The sequence below is a fragment of the Channa argus genome, chromosome 15 (assembly GCF_033026475.1).
Source record: "Channa argus isolate prfri chromosome 15, Channa argus male v1.0, whole genome shotgun sequence".
Lineage (NCBI taxonomy): Eukaryota > Metazoa > Chordata > Actinopteri > Anabantiformes > Channidae > Channa > Channa argus.
Genome location: NC_090211.1, coordinates 3,053,570 through 3,078,507, shown reverse-complemented (window position 1 = coordinate 3,078,507; position 24,938 = coordinate 3,053,570). Strand labels below are relative to the sequence as shown.

General features: G+C 39.7%; 1 protein-coding gene across 8 annotated transcripts in view; it reads right to left on the bottom strand.

Annotated features, from left to right (window-relative positions):
- caskin1 (CASK interacting protein 1) overlaps window positions 1–24,938 on the bottom strand; it is a 90,721-nt gene that overhangs the window by 56,245 nt on the left and 9,538 nt on the right. For 7 of the 8 annotated variants that reach the window (XM_067477488.1, XM_067477489.1, XM_067477494.1 and 4 more), the window contains exon 1: window positions 8,864–8,989. The exons of the other annotated variant lie outside the window; for it this stretch is intronic. In XM_067477488.1, the coding sequence (XP_067333589.1) occupies window positions 8,864–8,978 (115 nt within the window). In that variant the 5' untranslated portion in view covers window positions 8,979–8,989. Of the gene's footprint in view, window positions 1–8,863; window positions 8,990–24,938 lie in introns of those variants that run through there. 8 annotated transcript variants of the gene reach the window in all.

Sequence of the window (24,938 nt, the reverse complement as noted above, 5' to 3'; positions counted from 1 at the left end):
CCACTTATCCTGTTCAGGGTCACAGGGGGCTGGAGGCCACCACAGAGAGACAACCATTCTCGCTCACAAGTTGGAGCCTCCAATTAACCTAACATGCATCTGTTTGGACTTTGGGAGGAAACCAATCATACATTGCCATGAAACAGAATGAATTATAACATCAGTCATTTTCTAACTGTTCCCACAGCATTATTGTACATTTCATTTTTAATTTGTCAGTTCATGACCAATCCCCTGCAAAAGCAAAAGATTCACAGCCACCACTAAGCTGTCCACAGATGACTGCTGGCAGGTTCAATGCGTCAGTTTAACACAGCATTCTTTTTTACGTGTGAATGTGTGTTTATGTATACAACAGTTGGGAAACTGCTTATGACAGGATGATACGTAGTGATTAGTTCCAAGCTACCGACTGCTATTTGCTCAGGTGTGCGCACACACACACACACACACACACACACACACACACACACACACACACACACACACACACTGCAATAAATGTGCCTTCACAAGCAGGTAAACAGGAAGTGGGCTGATTGAGTTAGAGAGGAGAGAGTTTCCAAACAGATACAGGGCCATCAGAGAGAAAAAAACAGAGATGGATAAATATGGAACATAAATATGAAAGGTAGGAACAGGAAACACTGTCAGAGGAAGTGATTATGATTATTAATACTGGCAGAGTGTACAGCATTGCATTTCTACTGTTGTTTAGCACTGTTGCACCAACATGTGGCTAATGGATGCTGAGTGATGCATGGACGTTTTCAACAGTTTCCATTTTTTGTTATTTGCCATTTATCAGTAAACCTTCAAAGTACATATAGAGTATTGGACAATTCTTTTTGGCAACAATAGCAATGCACGGCCTGTCAAGCTTTGGATTTCTGACATGTTAAAGAGATGTACAACTGCGGGGAGAGAAAGCTTTTGTTAAACCATAGATGCATGAGCTGTGGGGAAGATTTCAGACAGTGTTTCCATCTGTAAATGCAGATTTTGCATTTTTAGTGTTATGAGCATCACTACAATTACTTACATTAGTGTGTGAGTTTATCTTTCATTGCATGACTTTGGGCAAACATTAGCAGCTTTGTCATGCGGACATTTACCCTGCTGAGATAATAATTATTATTATTGTTATTTTTGGACAACACATGAATTAATCCTGTTACTTCAGGGCTTTTCTCCTGGAATGTTGAAACTGAAACTCATTGGCTTAAAGCTGCAAGAATTTCTCAATTAGTCAATTGACAGAAATATTGCCAATCAGCATTTTGTTAACCAAATCATCAATTCAAAAAATAGAAATAGAATTGCCAAAACAGTCTGGTTTCAGCTTCTCAAATGTGACGATCTGCTATTCACCTTTGTCTTGTTTAACAACTAATGTAATTTAAATAATTAATAAAATAAAATACTAGGGTAATCTGCAGATTAGGTAATAATAAAAATAACTGTTATTTATTATCTTCTAAAGCACCCAGTCTAGAAAATGACAGGAGTTACAGAATAAGCAAGTGGTGGCAGTAGTACAGTAGTTGTGTATAGTACACTCTCCTGTACACTACAGGGTTTTACTAGGACAGTGGGTTTGTTTCCATTATAACCGGCTATTTATACACACAGTGAAACTCTAACCCCTACTTTGACCACACACACTCACACACACTCGGCTTACCATGGGAGGCTGTCTCCATGGACACAAGAGTGCTCCTCAATTGAACTCCTGCTGGAACAGGACGGGGAGCAGCACTCTTATTATATAACCAACATTATCTCCAACAGGATGGTGGCATTGAATCTCTAACACTACTAATCAAACTGGGTATAAATCAAGTTTAAAACACCGAGTCAAGCAGGGCACTGAGGGGAAACACAGAACTGAGATGTCTCACCTGGCACCATGTTGACCTTGATGTGACAGGAGTAACCTGCAGTACATGTAACCAACTAAGGGGAGGAACAAAGGAGCAAGTGGAGTATTGAGTTTCCACTTTTCTACTCATTTTCCCTTTTCTTTGGAAAACAGAGTTAATAAGAAATGAATAGCATCATTCGGGATAACAAAACAACCTATTGTGTATTGTGGCAACCCGAAAGCTGAAAGGAAAGAATTTTTCAAAAATTAGTAGCACATTTATGTATTTATTTATGTTTTGTAGCGTAGTGTGTTGTCAAAGTTCTTCATTAGCTTGTGTCCTGTCGAATTGTTATCCGTTTTCTTAAGGTGTGGTATGTTGGGCTATGCCACTATAGATAGCACTCCATGTGATTAATATTATCCATGGGCAAAAAAATTGTTCTTTTAAAAATGTGCTTTTTACCTGTATATAAACAAATCTTTCCGCCAGAAGCAGCAGTGACCTCCTGTAAACAAGTGTGTTAGTGTCAGTGTAACAGAAGCAGTCAGTGTGATGAGATGTCTCTGTGACACCCACAGCAGAGCAGAAGCCTCACAAAGATGAGGAAATGATAGATGTGTATTTTTTATTCATCATCTATTAGTAGGACTGTGCATCAAGCACAATCTAAAGTGCTTGAGGCTCCATCTGTTTATGACATTCTACAGTACATTTTTCTCTAAGCACTTAGTGTATATTCTAACAAAACTCTCATTAAATGATTCATGACTGAGCTCCAACACAAACAGGTCAAAGTGGAGCTTCATCAGCAGCAGGCAAAGGGAGGACTGGGACTCTTAAAGCCAGACCCGATTGCCACCAGAAACTAAATAAAAACAGATGAAACACATCTTTTAAGTATTGATTATCACTGCCCAGAAGACCTTGGACTGGAAATGTTACAACTTCCACAGTCAGAGGTACGCTGGCACCAGATAGTTACCTAGCAACGACTTTCTCACAGCTATCAAGGTTATCTCCCTGATGGCTAACACATTTGCCAGAGCGAAGGCATGCACAACCATCCAAACACCTGCAAGCAAGTGCACAAATGCATGTTTGAATGTCATGCATGCATTTTTGTTTTTTGTTTTTTTTTTGTTTATCAATGCAGTGAGATTGCCCTGCAGATGAAGTTAGTTGGTTTGTCTTATCTGGAGTAACAATGCACTGATTGTTTGTCTTTAAGACTTTAAAACCTACTTAGCCCAAAACTGACGTTTGATTTGTCAGACTGAATTAAGACCGTACGCAGGTCCAACACGGAAGCATGAATGGTAATAATGACGCGGCAACTATTTGGAAATTTTGACCTAGTTAGGACATTTAAAAAGTTTAAAAAAGGTCTTCGACTGGGGACCATGATTGTGCAAAGCAATAAAAGCTGCAAGTAGTTCATGGTCTGGGGTTAGTAAATGTTAGCACGCTAAAGTACTAAAATAATAAGGTAAATATGTGAACACAGATTCATATAGTGGCCAAGTAGCTATACAAATGTCAGCCTCAGTAAATCTCCTATCAGATGCTGTAACCCTTCTCCAGAGATCTATCACATCTTTGTACACGGACGTAATACATATATTTTTACAGAAATTCTAACTTACATTTGCAGAAGGCATCTGTGGTGTCCTCTGTAAATGTACTAACCACACTGAGACACATCGACAACATGACGACACCCACACAGAGAGACACTTTTAGGCAGACAGAGACTTGCAGAGGACTTTAACACAGCCTGGGGACAGTCACATGGCTCAGTGATCAATAAAGACCATGTGTCTGCTGTATAAAGACCCTTCCCTGCCTTTACCTTCCCCCCGCTTTCACTGCTTTCCTTCACTCTGCTTCCCCCTCCATTGGATCTGATGACTTCATTTATTTATGAAAACTCTCGTCTTCTTCCCTCACTTCAGACCTGTTCACTGTGATCTTCAAGTAGGAAATTCTAAACATCAGTGGCCACTATACCTTCTTTACTTCCAATAGCACATAAAGCAGCCACCTTAACCATCTAGTGTGTGCTAAACCTTTAAGTTCAATTCATCACGCCTGATTTATCCCAGGAAATGGGATTTACATACACACAACACTGGATGATACTCGAAATGAGAAGCAAATTTATGCCAACTTCTGACTAAATTCTTAGGCTTGCAGATTAGCTCCAGTAATGAGGATGGTGTCTCTAACCCAAAATCTGTGCTTTGTGTGAGATAGCCGAATAATTGACAGTAAATCTGGGCCAGTATGTACTAAATCACCAAGAATAGAATTGCTGATCCTGCATTACTCAGTAATTCATTCATTCGTATGAGAAAGAACATTTTCTGCTAAGACAGCACTCTTGTTCTTAGAAACCTCATATACAGTATCATGAACGCTGGTCTAAATCATAGGGGCCAATATCTCATCTGGATCTTGGGCCAACGTTAAGAGTCTGTATTTTGCTGTTGGCAAGCCAACAGATAGTACAATATGGCAGATATGGCATCTTTTCATATCGTTGTTGGTGTTTGACTATAAAACTGTGCACATTGAATTGGAACAAGTCTAAGACACAGTTGCAATACAGTTGTTTTGACCAATAGTGCTGAAATAATAGGGTTAAATGTCTGAACAAAAAATTACCAATACAATAATACAATACAATAAATACAAGGCTCCCAGTACTTTTTAGTGTATAAGCTATTATACTGTATTTAACTGTTTTCCCTTTGTCTTTTGGAAGGTATGAACAAGAATACATCAAGAGTAGTGCAAAATCCAGTCAAAGTCAAGGAGGTGACTGGAACAACACTTCCTAAAGCTGTAAGAGAGGTGACAGTCTAGTACTGACATACGTTTGTCACCAAACAAGTTGTGAAAGAGCATATACAGATGGATGTTGTAATATCTGGACCACCATATTGCCTTGTATAAAAGTTAATGATCCTATTCATGGCTACTACAGTGGTTTCATCCACCCCCCCATCATGAAGTTGAAAGTTCTGAACCAGCACTCGGTTTTCTTAAAAAGTTAATACTTTTTGTCTCATTTGTTCCTGCAACAATATGTAAAATCTCCTCAATCTGAAGCTAAGACTGGCCTTAAAGGAGCCAAGTCACTAGAAGTCTAAGAGAGGAAAGAAGATGTCCGTGAATGTTCGAAATATATTCCTTTTAACTGGGTTAGGGGATTTATTGAATTTATTAAAAAATTATCTCAATCAAAAAATCCATTTTGGATGCGTTCAGAGCTCAATATGCAATTACTATGTAAGGCCTTACTTTGTTGTTGCTGCTCCGATTGTTACAGTATAGTATCCATTTAACAAGGTGTCACGGCTATTTTCCAATCAGTTTACCATCAAAACAGTGCTATTTATGTTCCTGCCGACAGTCATTATAGTCGGCATCACACCTAACGGAAGTGGCCACAGGATTTGCTTAGGCTGAACTTTGAAATCTAAACTGAAAAATGTTTCTGCTCAATCTGACTAATAAAGCCGTTTTCATGCACAAATGACCTGTATGGATGATATAAACTGGACAAACAAAACTTTATATAATTATGTGGACAGTACAAAACATGCAAACTGGGGTTAAAAAAACATGCTATCCCCTGTTTTATTGTTACTTTCTATGCTGTTTAACATCACCGACTACTAACCACAGACTTCTTTGAAGATGCACAAGAGGTCAACTTCTGGCTTTAGGTTCACCCTATGGTGGTGGAAGCTACAGTAAGTGAAGAACACTAGCAGCACTACAACCCCCACAAGCCTAACAAACACGTGCATATCCAGATGGAGTCAGATGTAACAAGGGTCCCCAACTGAGTTCAAATCAGTCAGGACATTTCTGTGATTTTTTTTTTGTTCAGCTGTTTGATAAAGTGTTTTAACTTTTCAACAGGCACATTGTAATACAAATTTTTGGTAACAAGTTTTGTGTTTCACCCATCTAAAAAAAATAACCTGCTCTCTGCTGTTTATGTAGCGTAATAACATAGAAGGACTGACATTGACTTGAGTGATTTTAGGGTAACTGATCGGATCAGCCACGACACCAGGATGCAATGCTCAGGAAAACTCTAATACGTCATCAGTCAATCTTTAAACAGATCAACAAACTACCAAAGAATCTTGCAAAATGTCAGAGTATACTGATAAATCTATCAATCTGTTTTTGAGGAGGTGATTAACCTAACAGTCTCTTTTGAATAAATTGAGGGATTATTATTACGTGATAAATCCCACATCATTGCGAGATATAAAAAATGTAATCAGCCATATTTAATATGAAAACTATAAATGATTATAATATCACTATACTTCACTTAGAAAGACGAGTGGATGTATTATTTGTTTCGTGAAATGTATGAATAAAAGGAGCAATGTCAAACTTCTACCAATGGTAATATTAATCAAAATCAAAAAGATTAAAGTATTATCTTAATTTACAACGATGCTTACTATATTGTGCCATTAGTGTGGTTTGATAAGAATAATTCACTTCAATGGAAAGTGCTATTTGTAATCAAAAATTCCCTGTTATGAGCAAATAGTTACTTATTGTGTAACGGTAATTGAAATATACATCATTTAGTTTTATAGGCCTGTATGTATTTACATAATTTACATAGTCGAATATATTGATACATTATTCTAACCCTACAGTAAAAACAATCATTTAGATGACTTGAAAAAAAATGTGAAAATAAATATGGTCTCATGCACAAACACATCGAGACTGAAATCTTGTGACTTGTGGTGTTGATAGTGCAGCTAAGCCGATGTCTATTGACTTGAGAGGATCTTATTATCATCAGATTAAGCAGCTCTGGTGCAGTGTAGACTGTGCTTCTGTCAGGACTGAAGACAGTGACAGTAAAGCCCCCAAATTCGCTGTTAGCATTCGCTGTTAGCAGCAGAGACACAGACGAAGAAAAGAGAAGGAGACAGGAAGTGATCGAGAGGGGACAGATTAACAGATGATGACATACAGTAACTTACCCATAAACCACATCAAAGCATTTGGTTAATGTAGTTGATTGCTTTGTAAATGAAAGTGTGTTTTTATAAACTGAATTTTCATTTAATTTTGCCACAGCGAGCTGTGCTGCTTTGAAGTGTGCGCTTGTTTTGTTGAGTGTGACAGTTGACTTAGCAGCCTTTCTCTGAATACAGACCTCAGGGCACATTGTGATTAAGCACTGAACAGACAACGACCTCATCACACTCATAAAACCGACCATCAGAGCACAGTTTCCACTCTGTTCACCAGAAAGCCACTGAATAACAGTCCTTCTATAACTAAAAACACACACACTCTCTCTCGAACTGGATTGAAGTTACAGAACATACAGTAGTTATATGGGCACACACCCAGACACGCACAAACACACAAGATTCATGAACAAAGTCTAGCTAAAATTTGCGCAAACAAATGAGACGGCATCACAAACGGACACACACACACACACACACACACATGGAACGGGTATAAACTACAGACAACACCTGGAGGCAATTTTTGTAAAGAGACCATTACAACGTCTTGTCACTGGCTTCCTTCATCACGGCAGACACATGTTTGTCATTGAACAAAGGGAGAGAGAACAGAGGAGGACGAGAGGATGAAAAGAGTGGCAACGTCTGTAAAAGACGATGGAAGGGAGAGAAAAACAAGACCTACGAACTAAAACAACCAGAACACCCCCAAAAATATAGGATCAAGGATAAAGAATGCAATGTATCACCGAGGCCATTAGGTACAAATGTACATTCTAATGTAATCCAATACGGCAGCTCTGCCATTACTTCTACTTTTACAAGGAACTTGTCAGTTTTTAAGTTATAGGTCATAGCGGGTACAGCACCCCAGCTGGTTAAAAACCCACCCACGCTGGGCTTTCTTTCTCTGCAGCGATGACGGTCTATATTCACGTGAACAGCACAGGGCCTTGTAAGGTAAAAGTAAACAGTGTGTTTTAAACAGGCTGCGTAGGAATAGAGGGAAAGAAACACAAACAAAACTACAATAGCCATAAGCACAGAAGAAGAGAAAGTTGGTGCAATAAAAAGGGGGAGGAGAGGAAGACGGACAAGGAGGAGGTGGAAAGAAAATACGCTGGAAGAAAATGAGACACAGATAGAGAGATAGATGTGACAAATTCATCACCAGTGTGGCAATTATCGTGGCCAGGAATAAGCCAGTGCTGGAATAGAAAACAGACACAGACATGCAGGCTTTAACACAACAACAACAAACAACAACCCTCCCAGCACCACTTTATCCTGCTGGTCCCTCTTCCCTCTCTCATTCCCACGTTTTCAGTTTTTCTACACTGCTATCAGCTAGCATTATCTCTTCTGACTATCTCTGCCTCTTTCGTTTTTCTCCTCTCATTTCAGCTATTATAATGCAGCAGCGTGGGCTCAGACTATTGTGGAATATTGTGATTACTCGCCACATTTAGACTGTGAGAGGAGGAGGAGAGGAGGAGGAGCAATAGAGAAATACAGAGAGTTGGAAAAACAAAGATAGAGATGGAGTGAGATTTAAAAACATGGAAACATGTATGACCTTTCACAAAAAGCTTAGCCTTGGGGCATTAATAAACCGGAGCAAGGTGTGTGTGTGTGCATTGTTCTGTCTGGCGCTGCAATGCTGCAGTAAATCTACTCCTATACAATAAATGGCTGAGAGGAGAGAAGAGAACAGGAGAGGAGAGGAGAGGAGAGGAGAACTGTTGTGTCCCAGTTTTGCTTTGACCTCTATCTTTCAGTCTGTCCCTCTTCTCCCCAATGACACCACACACATCCAAACTTCCAGCAGTCCTTTTGAAGCCTGAGACTTTCAGTGAGCTGTTTCCCCATTGGCATGTAGTCTCCCTAGGCATGACTCATAATGAACATCCCCCTACTCATCGCCATCACTCCTCCTCCTCCCTCTTCTACCAAGGGTCCTCCACTCACCTGGTTTCTGCTCCAGCTCGCTTCCCATCCCATCCTTAGCTGCTCTCATCTCGCTCTCTTCTCTGTGTAATCCTCTCTTCTTTCTTCCGGCACAGCTGTGCTTTTTCTTTTTCATCCTCCTGCTGTTGCTCCCCCCCCCCTTTCTTCTCATTTTAATATAACTGCTCTCTTCATCCACTTATTCTATCCCCGGTTGGCCTCTAAACTCCCCAGCCCCACCCGCAAACCCACACCAGCCCCCCAGCCCCCATCATCCTTTTACTCCTTTTCCAAGCAGTGCTGTGTTATCTCCTGCTTTCAGGCTCAAAATTGGCACTGGAAAACAGCCAGTGCTTGGTTAACCCCCCACCAAACACACACACACACACCAAATGATACACAGTAATGCAAACACAACCTAGGATTTTCACAAACAAGCAAACACACATGTGCAGTTACCCATTCACTAAGCTCTGTCACCCTGAGCTACTGTTGGTTCCATTCTTGCATGACTTTTTGAGAAATGATGTAAAACTGCACTTACGTTCCAGAAGTTAAAAAAAAAAAGAGTGACCATATGCTACATGTCTTAAATGCTTTATGTTTTGTAGCCTGCAGTGAACACCAACTCCCATAGATGCTAGATGTTGCTGGTTTGACAGAAGGGGTGAGTCCTGAGCATGTTCATCGGTCCTTGTTAGTTCTGACAAAGCTATATATAACCCATAATACCAACAGGACAGAATGGAATAAATGATGGATAGGTTTACAGCCTGCAGAAAAAGTTCAAAACACAACATTAGTAGAGAACACTGTTGAAACCAAGTTACGTAGAGCTACAGGGCCGAGTCATGTATCATTTAAAATGAAGGTCCGAACAATGTGAAAAGTGCTTTCTCTGTCGACACTCAAACTCGCAAATATGACCACAATGATTGTAGTGGATGGTGACCCCCCCCCCCCCCCATATTCGTTTAAAGTGACATTAATAAAACGTGTCTTAATTGGACACTGTTCACTGTTCAATCAGTTTCTTATGCCTAAAAGAAGCAACTTAAGTTGGTCCCATCATGAGACTCAAAAATGTAGCCCTCTCTCTCCCTGCTACGCTGTGCCAGGTATTAGTCATTATCAAATTATGATAAATGATAATGCTGAAAAATGGAAATTGAAATAATTGAAATAATAATGGAAATGGAAATAAGCTGCTTCAAGTGCTGTTCAATGAGGCTTTGGCTTAAACTCCACATGTTAAGATATGTTTTGCCTTAAACAAAATATGTCAAGAATATAATACTGTATCTTTAAATAATGTCTGCTAGTTGATAAGCGGTGACAAACAATTGCTGTTTATTGCCAGGTTAATTAATAAGGAAAATGTAATGAGAAGCACATTAAACGTACACACGCCACACACATGCACATTCACTTACACGTGATGCTGACATCAGTGGTCCCTGAACTATCAAAGTGTTGAATTCAGCAGAGAGAGACTCTCAAATCTGACTCCTAATATAGCTCATAAATCAGGCTGCCTGCACAGACTCAACACAGGATCAGGAGAGTGTGTGTGTGTGTGTGTGTGTGTGTGTGTGTGTGTGTAAATTACCTTGCCACTAAACTCACATAATTATCAATGACACATGACAGAAGAACATGCTTGCAGGAGTGTAAATGCAGTGTATGTCTTCACATATTGATTCTTGAAGCATCAAATTAATCAAATGTCTTGTCAATAAATCTTGGTAGTTGAGGATAGTTCAACTTTAATTAAGTAAATAGAGTGCGACTGAAAAATAAGATGTTTTCTGATGAAGGTATGAAGCCTTAAATGAATTAAATCATTACCTTAAATGACCTAAAGTAGGAGCCTTAAATAAAGTTTTCCCTTATCTTCTTGAGAGGCCTAACATAAGTCTTAGGTACAACATCAGTTGTTAAACGTCTAAAAAAAATGATGATCGTGTAACTGCCAGTTTTTTGTAATGGTTGTAAAAATATATTCTCTAATTATTATTATTATTGCAAGAGCTGCTATTGTTAGGTTACTTTCACTTACAACAGTTATTTTAAAGTAATAAGTTACAATTTTACTTTATTACTAAGGCAGTAAGATTCCTTTTTAAGTTAGATAAAGAGCTACAGACCCAATCAGCTGTCCGAATGCTGAATGCTAATGTTGTTGATGTTCAATTTCTTCAAATGCTCCTTTGTGGGGCACAAGTGTAGACGTACCAGAACAATCATTTAACACTAAATAAACCATATAAATAATATAAAAGTAACTTTCTTAAGTTAAAAAAATGCATTTAAAGATAGCAAAACATCTGGTGTTCAATTCCCAGAAAAAATGGGTAAGTGACTTGGGGGAAAAAGACTAACTTCAGGACGGCTTTCATGTGCAAGATGGTGCATCTTTCTCAGAGTGTAAATGTCAGGTTTCTAACAGAGAACGCCTGGGGAGAGAGTCTAACCCTGTGTGTGTGTGTGTGTGCGTGTGTGTGAGTGAGTGAGTGAGTGAGTGAGTGAGTGAGAGAGAGAGAGACAGCAGTGAGGTCCTGGTATGGATCTATTCCAGTTGACTACTGGTACATACAAGGCTATTTTTGTCTGACTGCTGGGAAACAAGGATACGACTGAGAGAGAAGGGAGAGAAGAAGACATGGATGAATGAAATCAGACGAGAAGAGAATAATGGTGAAGGTTTCATTGACCAACTAGCTTAATAGATCAACCGCCGCAGCGGAATGTGTTCAACACGTTGGTTTGGTTTTTACACCAGCTGCCCTTCCTGCCACAACCCTCCCATTTTTATCTGGGCTCGGGACAAGGACCAAGGTGGCCCTTGGTGGCTAAGTGGGTCCATGCCTGTCGGGGCGGCATTCGAATCCACAGCCTTCTGCATCCCAACCAAATGCTCTATCACTGAGCCACCAGACCGATCGGCTTAACATTGACCCTTTATTGAAGTTGCTACTTTTTGCATTTAAACATCAATAAATCATTACCACAAGTTGAAAAGAGACAAACACCCAGAGGCTGACATTCTGACAGACCCTGGAAAAGCCATACACACTGTAGTAACTGTACAGCAACACGTGTCTGTCAGAATTGAAATCCTCTCCTTCAAACTTTCTACCTAAAAATAATCGGAAGCAGCCCTTAAAAGCCCAAATTGTCCAGTTTCTCACAGAGTAAAAATAAGGTTAGAAGGGAGGGATAGAGATACATTTATGGAAGTGTGCTGAGAGATGAATGAAAAAGAAAAGGAGGCAACAGTTACAGAGACAAGTAGGAAGAAAGATTATTTAGGAGAGATAGGGATGTTTTTTTAGCAGTTACAGTCATAGAAAAGCAGTGCTGGAGTAATGTGTAGCAGTGTTTTGAGCTAAATGTTACCATCAATATCCTACCAGGTATTTTGTTTTAGAGTGTAAATTGAGTGTTTGCATGCTCACATCTGCACCACTGCAATTTGTGCCTTTCACTCTTTTGTACTAAGTGTTCTGGAGGTCAGTCCAATAACTGTTGAGATAATTCACAAAAAGCTAAATTGTCAACCATACTCGGAATCACCAAGATTGTTAGGACACATTCCCTGGGGACCAGGAGTATTTTTAATCAATTTACCTGCAGAATAATTCTAGAGTCACTAGTAACCTCAATGATATTCAACATTTCCTGCAATTGTTTCAGACTAAATCCTGAAGAATGCAATTTAAAACTCCCGACAGGTACAGGTATATAATTACTATGCCCCAAAAGGTCAGGGAGCCATTTAACCAAAGCTTCTGCTTATAGTCAGAAGTCAGGTAAAAAAGAAGTAAACTGAAAAAAATTTAAGATATCACGACTAAAAATACACAGACAAAGAGAGAAAAAAAACACAATACATGCAAAAATGCACGAAAAAGGACAAAAAACAGACATAAGACAATCAAACATTGGTGTAAAATGATCACAAAGTGCGCAAAAACAATACCAAAAAAGACAAATCAATCATAAGGGATTGATGATAATAAAGGACACACACAAAAAAAAGGTTTAAAAAGGCCTAAAAGACCCATAATTACCCCAATAATTAACTAAAAGCGACACAAAATGACTACAAATAATATGATGGCTTGATTTTGTGTCTCTTTCAGTCCGAGGGTCTTATATAAAAAGGGTGGGGTTTCCTTTAGGTGTCTGTGTCCAGGGGCCTGTTTTCTCATAATTCATGAGTACAAAGAGTGAAAGCATCACACTGGCCCCAAACCACAAAATTGTTGTGGTTGACTAAACAAGGTTGTAATTAATTTTGACGTTAGTGAATGAACTATCGAAAGTATTTTGGGTAAAATAAAGCAGTAAGCATGCCATCACGTGTTTGTTGTGAAATTAGTTTCTCCTGAATCTGTCAAGGCAGTAATTACACTAAAAGCAGATAATAACATGGAATGATAGTCCTGATAATAGGGAGAAAACAAACAGGTCAAGAGTTGATCTGCTGCTCTAAAATTTGGACCACACACTCTGATTCTCTCTTCCTCGCACACACACACACACACACACACACACACACACACACAGACTACAGAGAAAGGAATAGATTTACAATCACGGGAAGCCAATCCCAGAGACATACAACCACCAAACCTGCCTGGCCTGAGCCAGATCCAACAGACCGAAGTCGACTTAATTCTGCTCTTTCTCCAGCTGTCTGCCTTTTCCGGTTTACTCGCATTTAAACCAAACCGTGTCCCAAATAAAAAAAGTAAGTGTGCTGATGAATATTAGAGCTACACAGCTAATATTTTAAGACCTGCCATGTGAGGTGAAGGATCCTGCCAAAACAGTAACTGTGCAGTTGTTGTTTTCTTTTGTCTGAGCTGAGATGTGGATAACAAAAACCCTTTCTCAGGGCTAATAGTGTTAAAGTCACACTTGAAAAATTCTCATTAAATTAATGTCATTTCTTAGAAAGTTTTTCTTTTAGATATAAATACATTTTGTAATGTGGAACTTGATGTAAATCCAGGTTTATGATGTTTATCTTTTGAGTTAAGGAGAATTAAAAGGAGAGAAGGATGTGATAGACTCCAGTGACACTGTATGTGGAGTCCTCTGAGGCATGTAATGAACTAATATCATGCAGCGTCAGCAGCCGCTAATTTACTACAATAGATTAACCCTCACGGAGATTTACACAGTGACACAGGTAAAGGGGCAATAACTAAGAACAAGACGAGGTGGTTGTTTCTCCTTGAGGTTTTCCAAGTACAGTAATTTCAGTTCTGTTTCCCCTCCAATGAGCAAGTTACACTGAATCAACAATCTACAGCACAGATCTTCCAATGACTTGGCATTTGGCAATTATACACTTCCAGGAACAAAAAAAGATAATAAATGCTTTGGTTTGAAGTATTCCCAGTTGAAACGGATGTTGAAACGACACAATACAAAAAGGGGTCATTTAAAAAAACAAAGAGTGGGATATTGTTCAAAAAGTCATAGAAAACAAACAAAACCACAAACTTCCCTTTTGCAGTATATAACACACAACTTTGTAGTGTAACAATTATCATACAAATCCCCCTCCCCTCAACTCTGTGGGGAGTTTTATGTGGAAGCTCCAAACAGCACACAAAGATAGATAATTACATTTCCCACAGCATCAGATACTGATGTTTACTATGTCCTTTGGTGTCTTATCAATGCTTCAGGTACTTTATCCTGTGGCCTCACCATTGGCCAGTATTTGACATGCGAATGATGACGTCTGCTTGTCGAACCTGTCATTGTGACATGCTCTGTTACAGTTCAGTTGAGATTCTGCACAAACACAACAGTCACTATTACAGCGTACAATGTGGATTTGAACCTCTGTCCCCTGTGGGAAAGTCCTCTGTCTTACTGTAGCACCAAACCAGACTGACCTCCTTCCTAAGGAAACTTAATGTATTGGATGATGTTTTCTGCTGATGTTCCCCATAGTTAGAGTTAATGCTAAGTAAACCTATTACCATAATGCGTTGAGAAAAAAAGCTATGTGCAAAGACATGCAGCAAACTTCTACCATCTTCTACCCGTCTTCATCCTATTGAGTTACAGTGATTTAATTAGAAAAATTGAGTATTGATGATCCTTTACAGCTATAAACAAGTCTACTATAAAAGGCTTTCAAGTTTGGGGCAATTGCCAATCCACCTAAAAACAAAATGACACAATAGCTTTTAATGTCATTTAGATTTAAATCTAGTTTGCAAAGTTGAGGCTGACTTTGAATGTTGCAGTGGGGGAAATGAAGGAAGCTGGCTTTTAAATTGATAGGTCCTGAGTTGAAAGAGCACTGTGAGATCTTTGAAACCAGGCCCCAGTTCCTCTCCTTCTTTAATTCTCCTTCGCTCTGTCAACCTATTAAATGTCCCTTTGTATCTCACCTATTCACGCACACTAACCAATAGAAAGCTGTGGACTAACTGACAGTTTTTGTGTGACTGTCATAACAGAACTGCCCCACTTTATTTCTGTGCAGTTCACAGACCATATGCAATGCTTGTGTGTGTGTGTGTGTGTGTGCATGTGTGTGTGCGTGTTTGTGTGTGTAGTATGTGAATGTGACATAGAGACAGGACACTGAGGACTAGAGCAGTATGTGTGTATTTCTGCGGTGGAGTTACATGGAGAACAAAAGCCTTATTGTACCTGTGTCTACAGCTACTGTCTCCCTCGGGCTGAAAAACTGATTTGCCTTTCTCTTTAAAAAAGATGATATTTTACAATTGTCTTCAAATTTAAATTTTCAAAGCCCATTGTACATATCTGAGCTTTACTTTACTTTAGTGTTGCAGGTTTTGCCCGTCAAGTTTTATCATTTACTGACAATAAATGACTTTCAAGCAGTCAAGCATCTACACACAACAGTTTAAAGTTTAGCTCCTGGCTCTTTAAGACCCCCCCCCCCCCCCCCCCCCCAAAAAATATGGCTACTCTAAGAAGTTAGTGTGTGCGGTTTAGCAAACCATATTGTGATAAACATAATGTATGATTTTTTGAATATGGTAACACTTTCCTGCGTAATGTAATTAGTATTATTAGTATAAGTATTTATTATTATAATAATTATTAGTATAATTAGTAATAATGTTACTAAACTTAGATGAAAATGCACTATATTACTGCATTAATAATAAATGGTAGATTTTTGAGTTTTAGTTATTAAGGAAAATAGTAAGTACAGGTGGCAACTCCCACAACATTTGTCTGGGTAAAGATTATAGAACTGTTTTAAATAATACTTTAAGCCACTGGCTGTGGCAGTTTGCAGTTTGGACATGTTTTCTTTTTATTTCTGAATAACTCAATAAACAACTAACAGAACTGACCCATTACATATGTAATAGGACTTGCTAAAGTCATAAGCAGGATTCCCCCCAAACTGTATAAACCCCCCCTCTGTAAAGCACTTAATGGGGGAAATTCGTCCCAGTCATGAAAAATGAAAAAATGAATCATGACATATGACTGGTGAAGCTTTTTTTCTTTCTTTATGTCATAAACCAAATTAGAAACAAATCAGATGGGAGTATAAAAAGCAAGTAACAATAAACAGGAAATTAAGTTTTCTATTTTATACGACTAATCTTAATCTGGTATTACTTGAATTGCCTGTGGCATAGAAACCTGTCTGCTAACATTTTAATGATCTATCAACCTGCAATGTTGCATCTTTGCCTAAACAAAGAATGCAAGAATGCATGACTGAAACTTTAGAGCCCTACAGATGGACTGAACTAAACTCACCCCTGCCCCCCATTTTGGCACTTTGCCCTGCAACCATAGTAGCATGCAGAGAGGGCCCAGGGTTCCCCCCCCCCACCCCCCCCCACCCCCCCCCCCCAGGGAGGGAGTGGTGGACAATGGGAGTGAGAATAACACAGGGGAAAGAAAAGAAATTAACAAAAAATACATAAGAGACAAAGACAGAAGTCTTAATGTCACAAGAGATTAAAAAAAGAGTGAGAAAGGAAATTTGTCTTGGCCAATCCTGTGAGCGCTGAGGGAAAGATTTGGAGTGGAAAAGGCAAATGAGAGGGAGACATACAGAGAGATTGGGATACAAGAGAGAAGAGAAGAGAAGAGATGAAAAGGATGGAAAATAATTGCAGAGAAGAAAAGGATGAAAGGTAAAGAGGACAAGAAAGATGTGGAGAGGCCTAGAAATGACAGAATAAGATGAGTAGAATAGTGAGAAAAGGGGAGACAGAAGGAGCAGAGTGAGATGAAATAGAGGAACAGGAAAGACAGGATGATGGCAATGATGAGAACGAAAAAAGAAAGGAGAAAACAGGTAGTGAATGTATGAGAGCCAGAGGGCCAGTAGGTCTACTTTGTTAATCCATATTGTCAAATTATAGCGTAAATCCATGCTAACACACACACACTCTCTCTCTCTCTCTCTCTCTCTCTCTCTCTCTCACACACACACACACACACACACAGTTAACACAGGACTAAAGTGTCTGACTGGATCCTGTGACGCTGAACTGGAATAACCGTCAGTGAGCCAGAAATTTCCTGGCCAGCGCTGTGTTCTTGTTGCCATGGAGATGGCTCCTGGAACAGGGAGATAGAAAGAAAAAGTGAGCAGAGAAAGCAGGAAAGTGACGAAGGATACGATAAGAAGAAGAGGGAGAGATGGAAAAAAGTGAAATAAAACTGAGATCAGAACCAGGCAGGGCCACGGTCAGTTTGGCATCAGTCATACACACACACACATACACACACTCTTACAGAACACGAACATACACACGCACTTACTACACACACTAGCATGTAGAGCCAAACCACATGTTCTCCATGTGTTGAACAGCTGCATACAACCACCAGATAAGCCCAAGCATACAAACAATGATGCTCATTGGCTCATGGTCTTATTATTTGGTTCCAAAGTGAATCATAATATCTCATATTGATTACTATAAAAGAAATTTTTCAGTACGTTTTCTGGCTTTAAATCTCATTTTCCTTTCACCAAATTTCACTCAATAGGCCTATATACAACATTCACTGAGTTCCTTTTTTAAAAAAAAACATAAATGTAAGCTTTATGGTGGCACTAGAAGGAAAGTCAAGGAATCACCCAAGTCATTGGGGACCGTCTTCTAAGAACCATGAAGGTCTGTATGAACTCTGGTGCCATTTCACACAAACCCTCTTTAGACTTGGTTTTAAAATGTGGTTTTGAGTGATTGGATAACATGAAACAGCCGAGACACATGACCATTTACACTTATTATTATTATACATGCATCTCCAAGGTGTCGGGCAGACCAGCTGTGTCAAGATTTTGTTACATACATGGCATACAGTCACATTGTCAACATGCCTGGGGCTGCACTAGCTGGTTGGATCAGGAGTTTTGCAGGGCAGTCATGCAATCTGGTGTGTTCTCACCAAAATAACCACTATGTCCTGCATTGATAACTTTCCTGCAATAGGGGCACATTAGGACACATTACCCTTTACACTACAAGAGCTATTTAGTCAGATGCATCACAAACTTCCTCTCCAAGTGGCCCCAAGTGATTGGACCACAATCCGTTTTGATGGTTGTTTATATTGGTATTGGCCACTTGTGATCCCATTACTTGAGGTGCATTTTAAAAGTGTAAACAAGGTCAGAGAAAATGTCCCTGCATTGGAATCTGGTTTGAGACCTTTTCGGTTTGTGCCTGAACTTTCATTCTTCCCTCTCTTTCATCCTGACTTTTCACTCAAATACAATTCAAAAAGAAAAAAAAAAATAGGCAGTTGTTACTTTAGTGGAATCTTCCAGAACCTCTTATTTCCTGTTGTCAGCTCAGGACGTCCAGATTCTGGCCCAGTTTGACATGACTAATCACCCTCCCCAGCTTCTGACAGCAACACACTGCCAGCCAGACTGATTCATTGAGCAGGCAGAGACAAGCACAAAGTTGGAGTGTGAGGAGGTTGCAATAGAAAGCGGAAAAATTGCAGAGACAAAAACAATGGAGGCAGGCAGTGAAAAGGACAGACTTTCCGAAATCTATGATCTCTGCAACTAAATTAACAAAATGCTAATGTAACCATTCCCACCAACACACTGTATACACAGATTTCTCATAACCAGGTTTCTTAAGTGGATGTAAACATCATTCCCCAAATACCCAAGAAAGCTGATATCTCCAAGTGCATAGTGCATATAAATGCAGTCATTCACCAATTTGCACTCACAATCACACACACACACACACACACACACACACATTCACATATCCATGGGGCAGCTATGTGCTGGCCTACACTCACTGGGAACAACTAAGTTGGGATTCACTGTCTGTCTCAAAGAGACTGACACATGTTGGGATGGGATTGGTGGACGACTGCTCTACCTCCTGCACCACAGTCGCCCCAAATGGCAAAACATGTTATTAATAAAAACTAAGGGTCAAAGGTCAATGTTGGTAAAGTTGGAGGTGATTTTAACCATTTTATATACTAACAGGTTGTTAACACATAATGATTCATCAGCAATTAGTAGTTCATAATTTTCTAATGAAAAACATATATTACATTATAACCAACAGGGGGTATTTAGGTCGTGGTTTATCATTGTGTTGTGGCTGTAAAGTGTATAGCACTCACATATACATACTTACATATAAAATTTAAATTTTAAAATACAGCACAAGAAAGAAACCTGCTTCGAGCTTTAAACAGTACAGACAGTATGTTTTGACAGACCTTTGTGTTTATCTACACATTTATGTAGGATAAAATGTATACTGTGCACGTTTTATTTATTTATTTATTTATTTAACATGACCTTTTGTACCTTTTACCTTCCATCAGCCTTTTGTCTAGATTAATTATTAGTGTTGATCTAATGCATAAATACGCATCTAGTTTTCCTGGAGCTTTTTTCCATCAAAATGTATGCAGTTCTTCCTAATTAATGACATATCTTAATTTTCTAGCACTCTCTTAAACACTTCATGAGACATTTGAAACAACTATCAACCCCATTAAAATTCCCATAAAGCCACCAAACAGTGCACTACTGTTTACAAAAACTCCACATGATGCTGAATAAAAGCTGGCTACTGTTAGTTAGGACAGTCAGCTGGCTACCTGTAACTGCTACAGTGAATCCAGAAAGTGTTAACACGTTTTGTTATGTTATAGCCTTATTTCAAAATGGATCAAATTCCTTTTTTCCTTAAAATTATACAAACAATACCCCATAATGACAACGTAAAATAAGTTTGTTTAAAACCTTTGCAAATTTATTAACAAAAAGAAAAAAACATATGTACATAAGTATTCATCGCCTTTGCTTAATACTTTGTTGAAGCTTAGCAGACTTATTTCAGGGCAGTTTCTCTCAGTCTTCTTTACAGTACTTCTCATGGGGAGCATCAGTGCATAGCCATTTTCAGATCTCTCTACAGATGTTCAGTCGGTTTCTGTACCCTTCCCCAGATTTGTGCCTCAATACAGTACTGTCTCAGAGATCTACAGCTATTTCCCTGGTTTGTGGTCTGACATGCACTGTTCACTTTGGGACCTTATAAAGACAGGCATATGCTTTTCCAAATCATGTCCAATCAACTTAATTTCACACAGGTGGAATCCAGTCAAGTTGTAGAAACATCTCAAGGATGATCAGTGGAAACATGATGCACCAGAGCTCAATTTTGAGTGTCATGGAAAAGGCCATGAGTAATTATGTATATGTTCATTATTTTTATTTTTAATACATTTGCAAAGATTCCAAACAACGTTCTTTCACGTTGTCGTTATGGGGTATTGTTTGTAGAATTTTGATGAAAATAATGATCCAATTTGTAATAAGGCTGTAACAACGAAATTCGGTGAAATCCGCTGTGAATATTTTCTGGATGCACTGTATAAATACAATGTTACCTGTGTTGGTCAGCACAATGAAATTAGCATAGCTTTTACCAGAACCTAAAGAAAATACAAGAACAGGAAGAGAAGAGGTAGGGGCTTTGTTTAGCTTCTCTGCCTGCAACCCTCCAAAATCTAGGTTCACCACTGCAAATAATAGCAACAACTACAGAAAACTATTATTTAAGTGCTAACTTCAGGGTGGTACTAGATAAAAAAAACTGCAATGCTGGCACAGCTGAAAATGGTGTGTATATAGCTCTTCCCAATGTTTTATCTTCTCTCTAGTTTAAGTTCACCTCTTCTTTTTTTAGTTTCTATTTTATTTTATCTTATTTTTGACAAAGTGAGGCTGGAGGCATCACATTCACGCAGTATGCTCAGGTTCTCCCAGCTGTTGTGAGGATTGAATTCAGATGGCCTGAAATTCTTCCAGTCACAAGTTCATCTCTTGCGTCTGTCTACACACATATTTCAAAACAGTTCAAGCCTCCTGGAAAATAAGTCTGACCCAGATATCTGCCTCCCGATCAGCATGAGAGGCTTCCTCGCAGATGACACAAGGAGTGGCTGAAATATTTATGAGGTAGGTGAAGGGGAGAGCCTCATCACCAGCCTTGAATCCTGGCATTCTTGCGGGTAGGGGGTGTCGCTGCAGTGCTTGAATTCCAAATAAAAACACTTTCATGTGCAGTCCCTGGCACCAGAATAAAACACACACCCCCAATCCAGATGATTGAAATTATCACTGTGGTACTGATCAGCTAATGCAAGAGCATGTGGGGCTTTAAAAATCTAATAAAATGCATTTACAGACAAGTCTCAGTAAAGCTTTGTCCATCTTCAAGCTGTCATCAAAGCTGCAGAGACAGCTGTGGCTAAACACACCTGATGCCAGGCTGCTGCAGAGATGACTTGTTAGTGCAAGTTCCTGCAATGCTAATGCAGCATGTGGGAGTTGTACGATACGCATTAGTGCATGACTTAGGTACTCAGTATCCTCTTTTAAGGAAGAGAAGAAAGGTTAATATGGGAAAGAGGTATTTCACAGTGACTGACTTTTATGAGATGGAAATTATCCAGCCTCAGCAGCCGAAGAGACAGTGAGCTTTACAAAATGACAAAGTAGGAGAAAAACAATCAGATCTGGGTCAGAATACTGTTTAATGGCTCTCAACAATTTCAAAGCTGGATTTAAATACATTTGCAAATGCACATTAACTTTTGTATAAACACAGAAACCCAAACATTTAGCACAAACTGTGATGCAATAGAGGTCAGTCACTCTATATTGAATCTTTTTCATATCTGCAACTGTGTGGCCAGTGAACCAAAAACAAACATCTGTTCAACCACTGAATCACACATACATAAGCCTATGTATGGGGAACCATACACACACACTAAGACAGACTCTACATCTCTCCCACTGCTCCGTCTCTTCTTGTCTCCGACCGCTATCTCTCTCTCTCTCCCTCTCTCTCTCTCTCTCACACACACACACACACATATACACATACACACAAACAATGGCAAGACTGTTACACAAGAAATTGTGTTACACCAGATGGTGATGTTGCTGCATAGAGGAGCATTAATGGAAAGCTACCTTTTATAGAGGTCATGCCTGGGAGATGGGCCCATACAGCCCATGTATAGGATAATCATTTCACAAATCCATCTGTCACAACAGCAGTTTTTGGGAGACAATATTTCTCTTGTAGAGATCATGGAGGGTAATGTCTTTTTTATCCTTTTTCAAACCAAAAAACACCACATTAAAGGTCACATAGGTCAGGCTGAATAGAAGTATTTGAACTTGTACATATTTAGAACAAGACTACATTCATTATTTCTTATTTAATCTATAGGGGTATTAAAATAAAATATTGGGCCCACAGTTGCTACATTGCTTTATATTAAGTTTAAGATAACTATTGACATTAGATGCATAAATGCAACCGCAAGGGGGCACAAGCCAGTGTCTTCTTGTGCCAGTCCCAAGTGTGGATAAATGCAGAGGCTTGTGTCAGGAAGGGCATCCGACGTAAAACACATGCCAAATTTAAAATGCGAATCCTGACAAAGACTTCCATACCGGATCGGTCAGGGTCCGGGTTAACAGCGACCACCACCGGTGCTGTTGACTTACAGGGTACCGGTGGAAATTGGACTACTGTTGGTTGACGTCGAAGAAAGAGAGGAGGAAGGTGTGTTCGTAGGCAGAGAGAGAAGAGGAAAGCTAAGAATGTAGGACTGACAGTAGGGACTTTGAATGTTTGGACTATGACAGGGAAGGATAGAGAGTTGATCGACATGATGCAGAGAAGGAAGGTGGACATACTGTGTGTCCAAGAGACCAGGTGGAAAGGTAGCAAGGCTAGAAGCTTAGGAGCAGGGTTCACGTTGTTTTACCATGAGTCAGATAGGAAGAGATATGGAGTAGGAGTTATTCTGAAAGAGGAGTTTGTGAGGAACGTTCTAGAGGTGAAAAGAGTATTAGACAGGTTGATGAGTCTGAAGCTGGAAATTGAAGTAGTGATGTTCAGTGTTGTTAGTGGTTTATGCCCCACAGGTAGGATGTGAGTTAGAAGAGAAGGAGAAATTCTGGAGTGAGTTAGATGAAGTGATGCAGAGCATCCCCAGAGGTGAGAGAGTGGTCATTGGTGCAGATTTCAATGGGCATGTAGGTGAAGGGAACAGAGGTGATGAGAATGTGATGGGCAGATTTGGTCTTCAGGACAGGAACACAGAAGGAGAAATGGTGGTAAACTTTGCAGAGAGGATGGAAATGGCTGTAGTGAACACTTTCTCCAGAAGAGGCAGGAACATAGGTTGACATATAAGAGCGGAGGTAGAAGCATCAGGTGGATGACATCCTGTATAGACGTTGTAATCTGAAAGAGATCAGTGACTGTAAAGTATTTGCAGGGGAGAGTGTAGCCAGACAACACAGGATTGTGGTGTGTAAAATGACTCTGGTGGTGAGGAAGATGACGAGGACAAAGGAAGAGAAGAGGACGAAGTGGTGGAAGTTAAAAAAGGAAATATGTCGTGTAGTTTTCAGGCAGCAGCTGAGACAGACTCTGGATGGTTTGGAGGTGCTTCCAGAGGACTGGACCACTACAGCTAATGTGATCAGGGAGACAGGTAGGAGGGTACTCGGTGTGTCATCTGGAAAGAGGAAAGTGAACAAGGAGACTTAGTGGTGGAACGAGGAAGTTCAGGAGTGTATACAGAGAAAGAGGTTAGCTAAGAAGAAGTGGGACACTGAGAGGACTGAATAGAGTAGACAGGAGTACAGGGAAATACAGCGTAAGGTGAAGGTAGAGGTGGCAAAGGCCAAACAAAGAGCATATGAGGACTTGTATGCTTGGTTGGACACTAAAGAGGGAGAGGTGGATTTGTTCAGGTTGGCCAGACAAAGAGATAGAGATGGGAAGGATGTGCAGCACGTTAGTGTGATTAAAGATAAGGATGGAAATGTATTGACAGGTGCCAGGAGTGTGATGGGAAGATGGAAGGAGAACTTTGAAGAATTGATGAATGAGGAAAATGAAAGGGAACGAAGAGTAGAAGAGGTGACACCTGTGGAGTAGGAAGTATCAAAAATTAGTAAGAGTGAAGTGAGGAGGACGTTGAAGAGGATAAAAAGTGGAAAGGGAGTTGGTCCTGATAACATACCTGTGGAGGTATGGAAGTATCTAGGAGAGGTGGCAGTAGAGTTTCTGACTAGTTTGTTTAACGAAATCTTGAACAGTGAGAGGATACTGAGGACTGGAGGAGAAGTGTACTGGTGCCCATTTTTAAGAACAAGGGAGATGAGCAGAGCTGTGGCAACTACAGAGGAATAAAGCTGATGAGCCATACAATGAAGTTGTGGGAAAGAGTAGTGGAAGCTCGGCTAAGGGCAGAGGTGAACATTTGTGAGCAGCAATATGGTTTCATGCCTAGAAAGAGAACAACAGATGCAGTATTTGCTTTGAGGATGCTGATGGAGAAGTACAGAGAAGGTCAGAGGGAGTTGCATTGTGTCTTTGTAGATTTATAGAAAGCGTCTGACAAGGTGCAGAGAGAGGAGCTGTGGTATTGTATGAGGACGTCTGGAATGACAGAGAAGTATGTTAGAGTGGTGCAGGACATGTATGAGAGCTGTAAGACAGTGGTGAGGTGCTGTTGG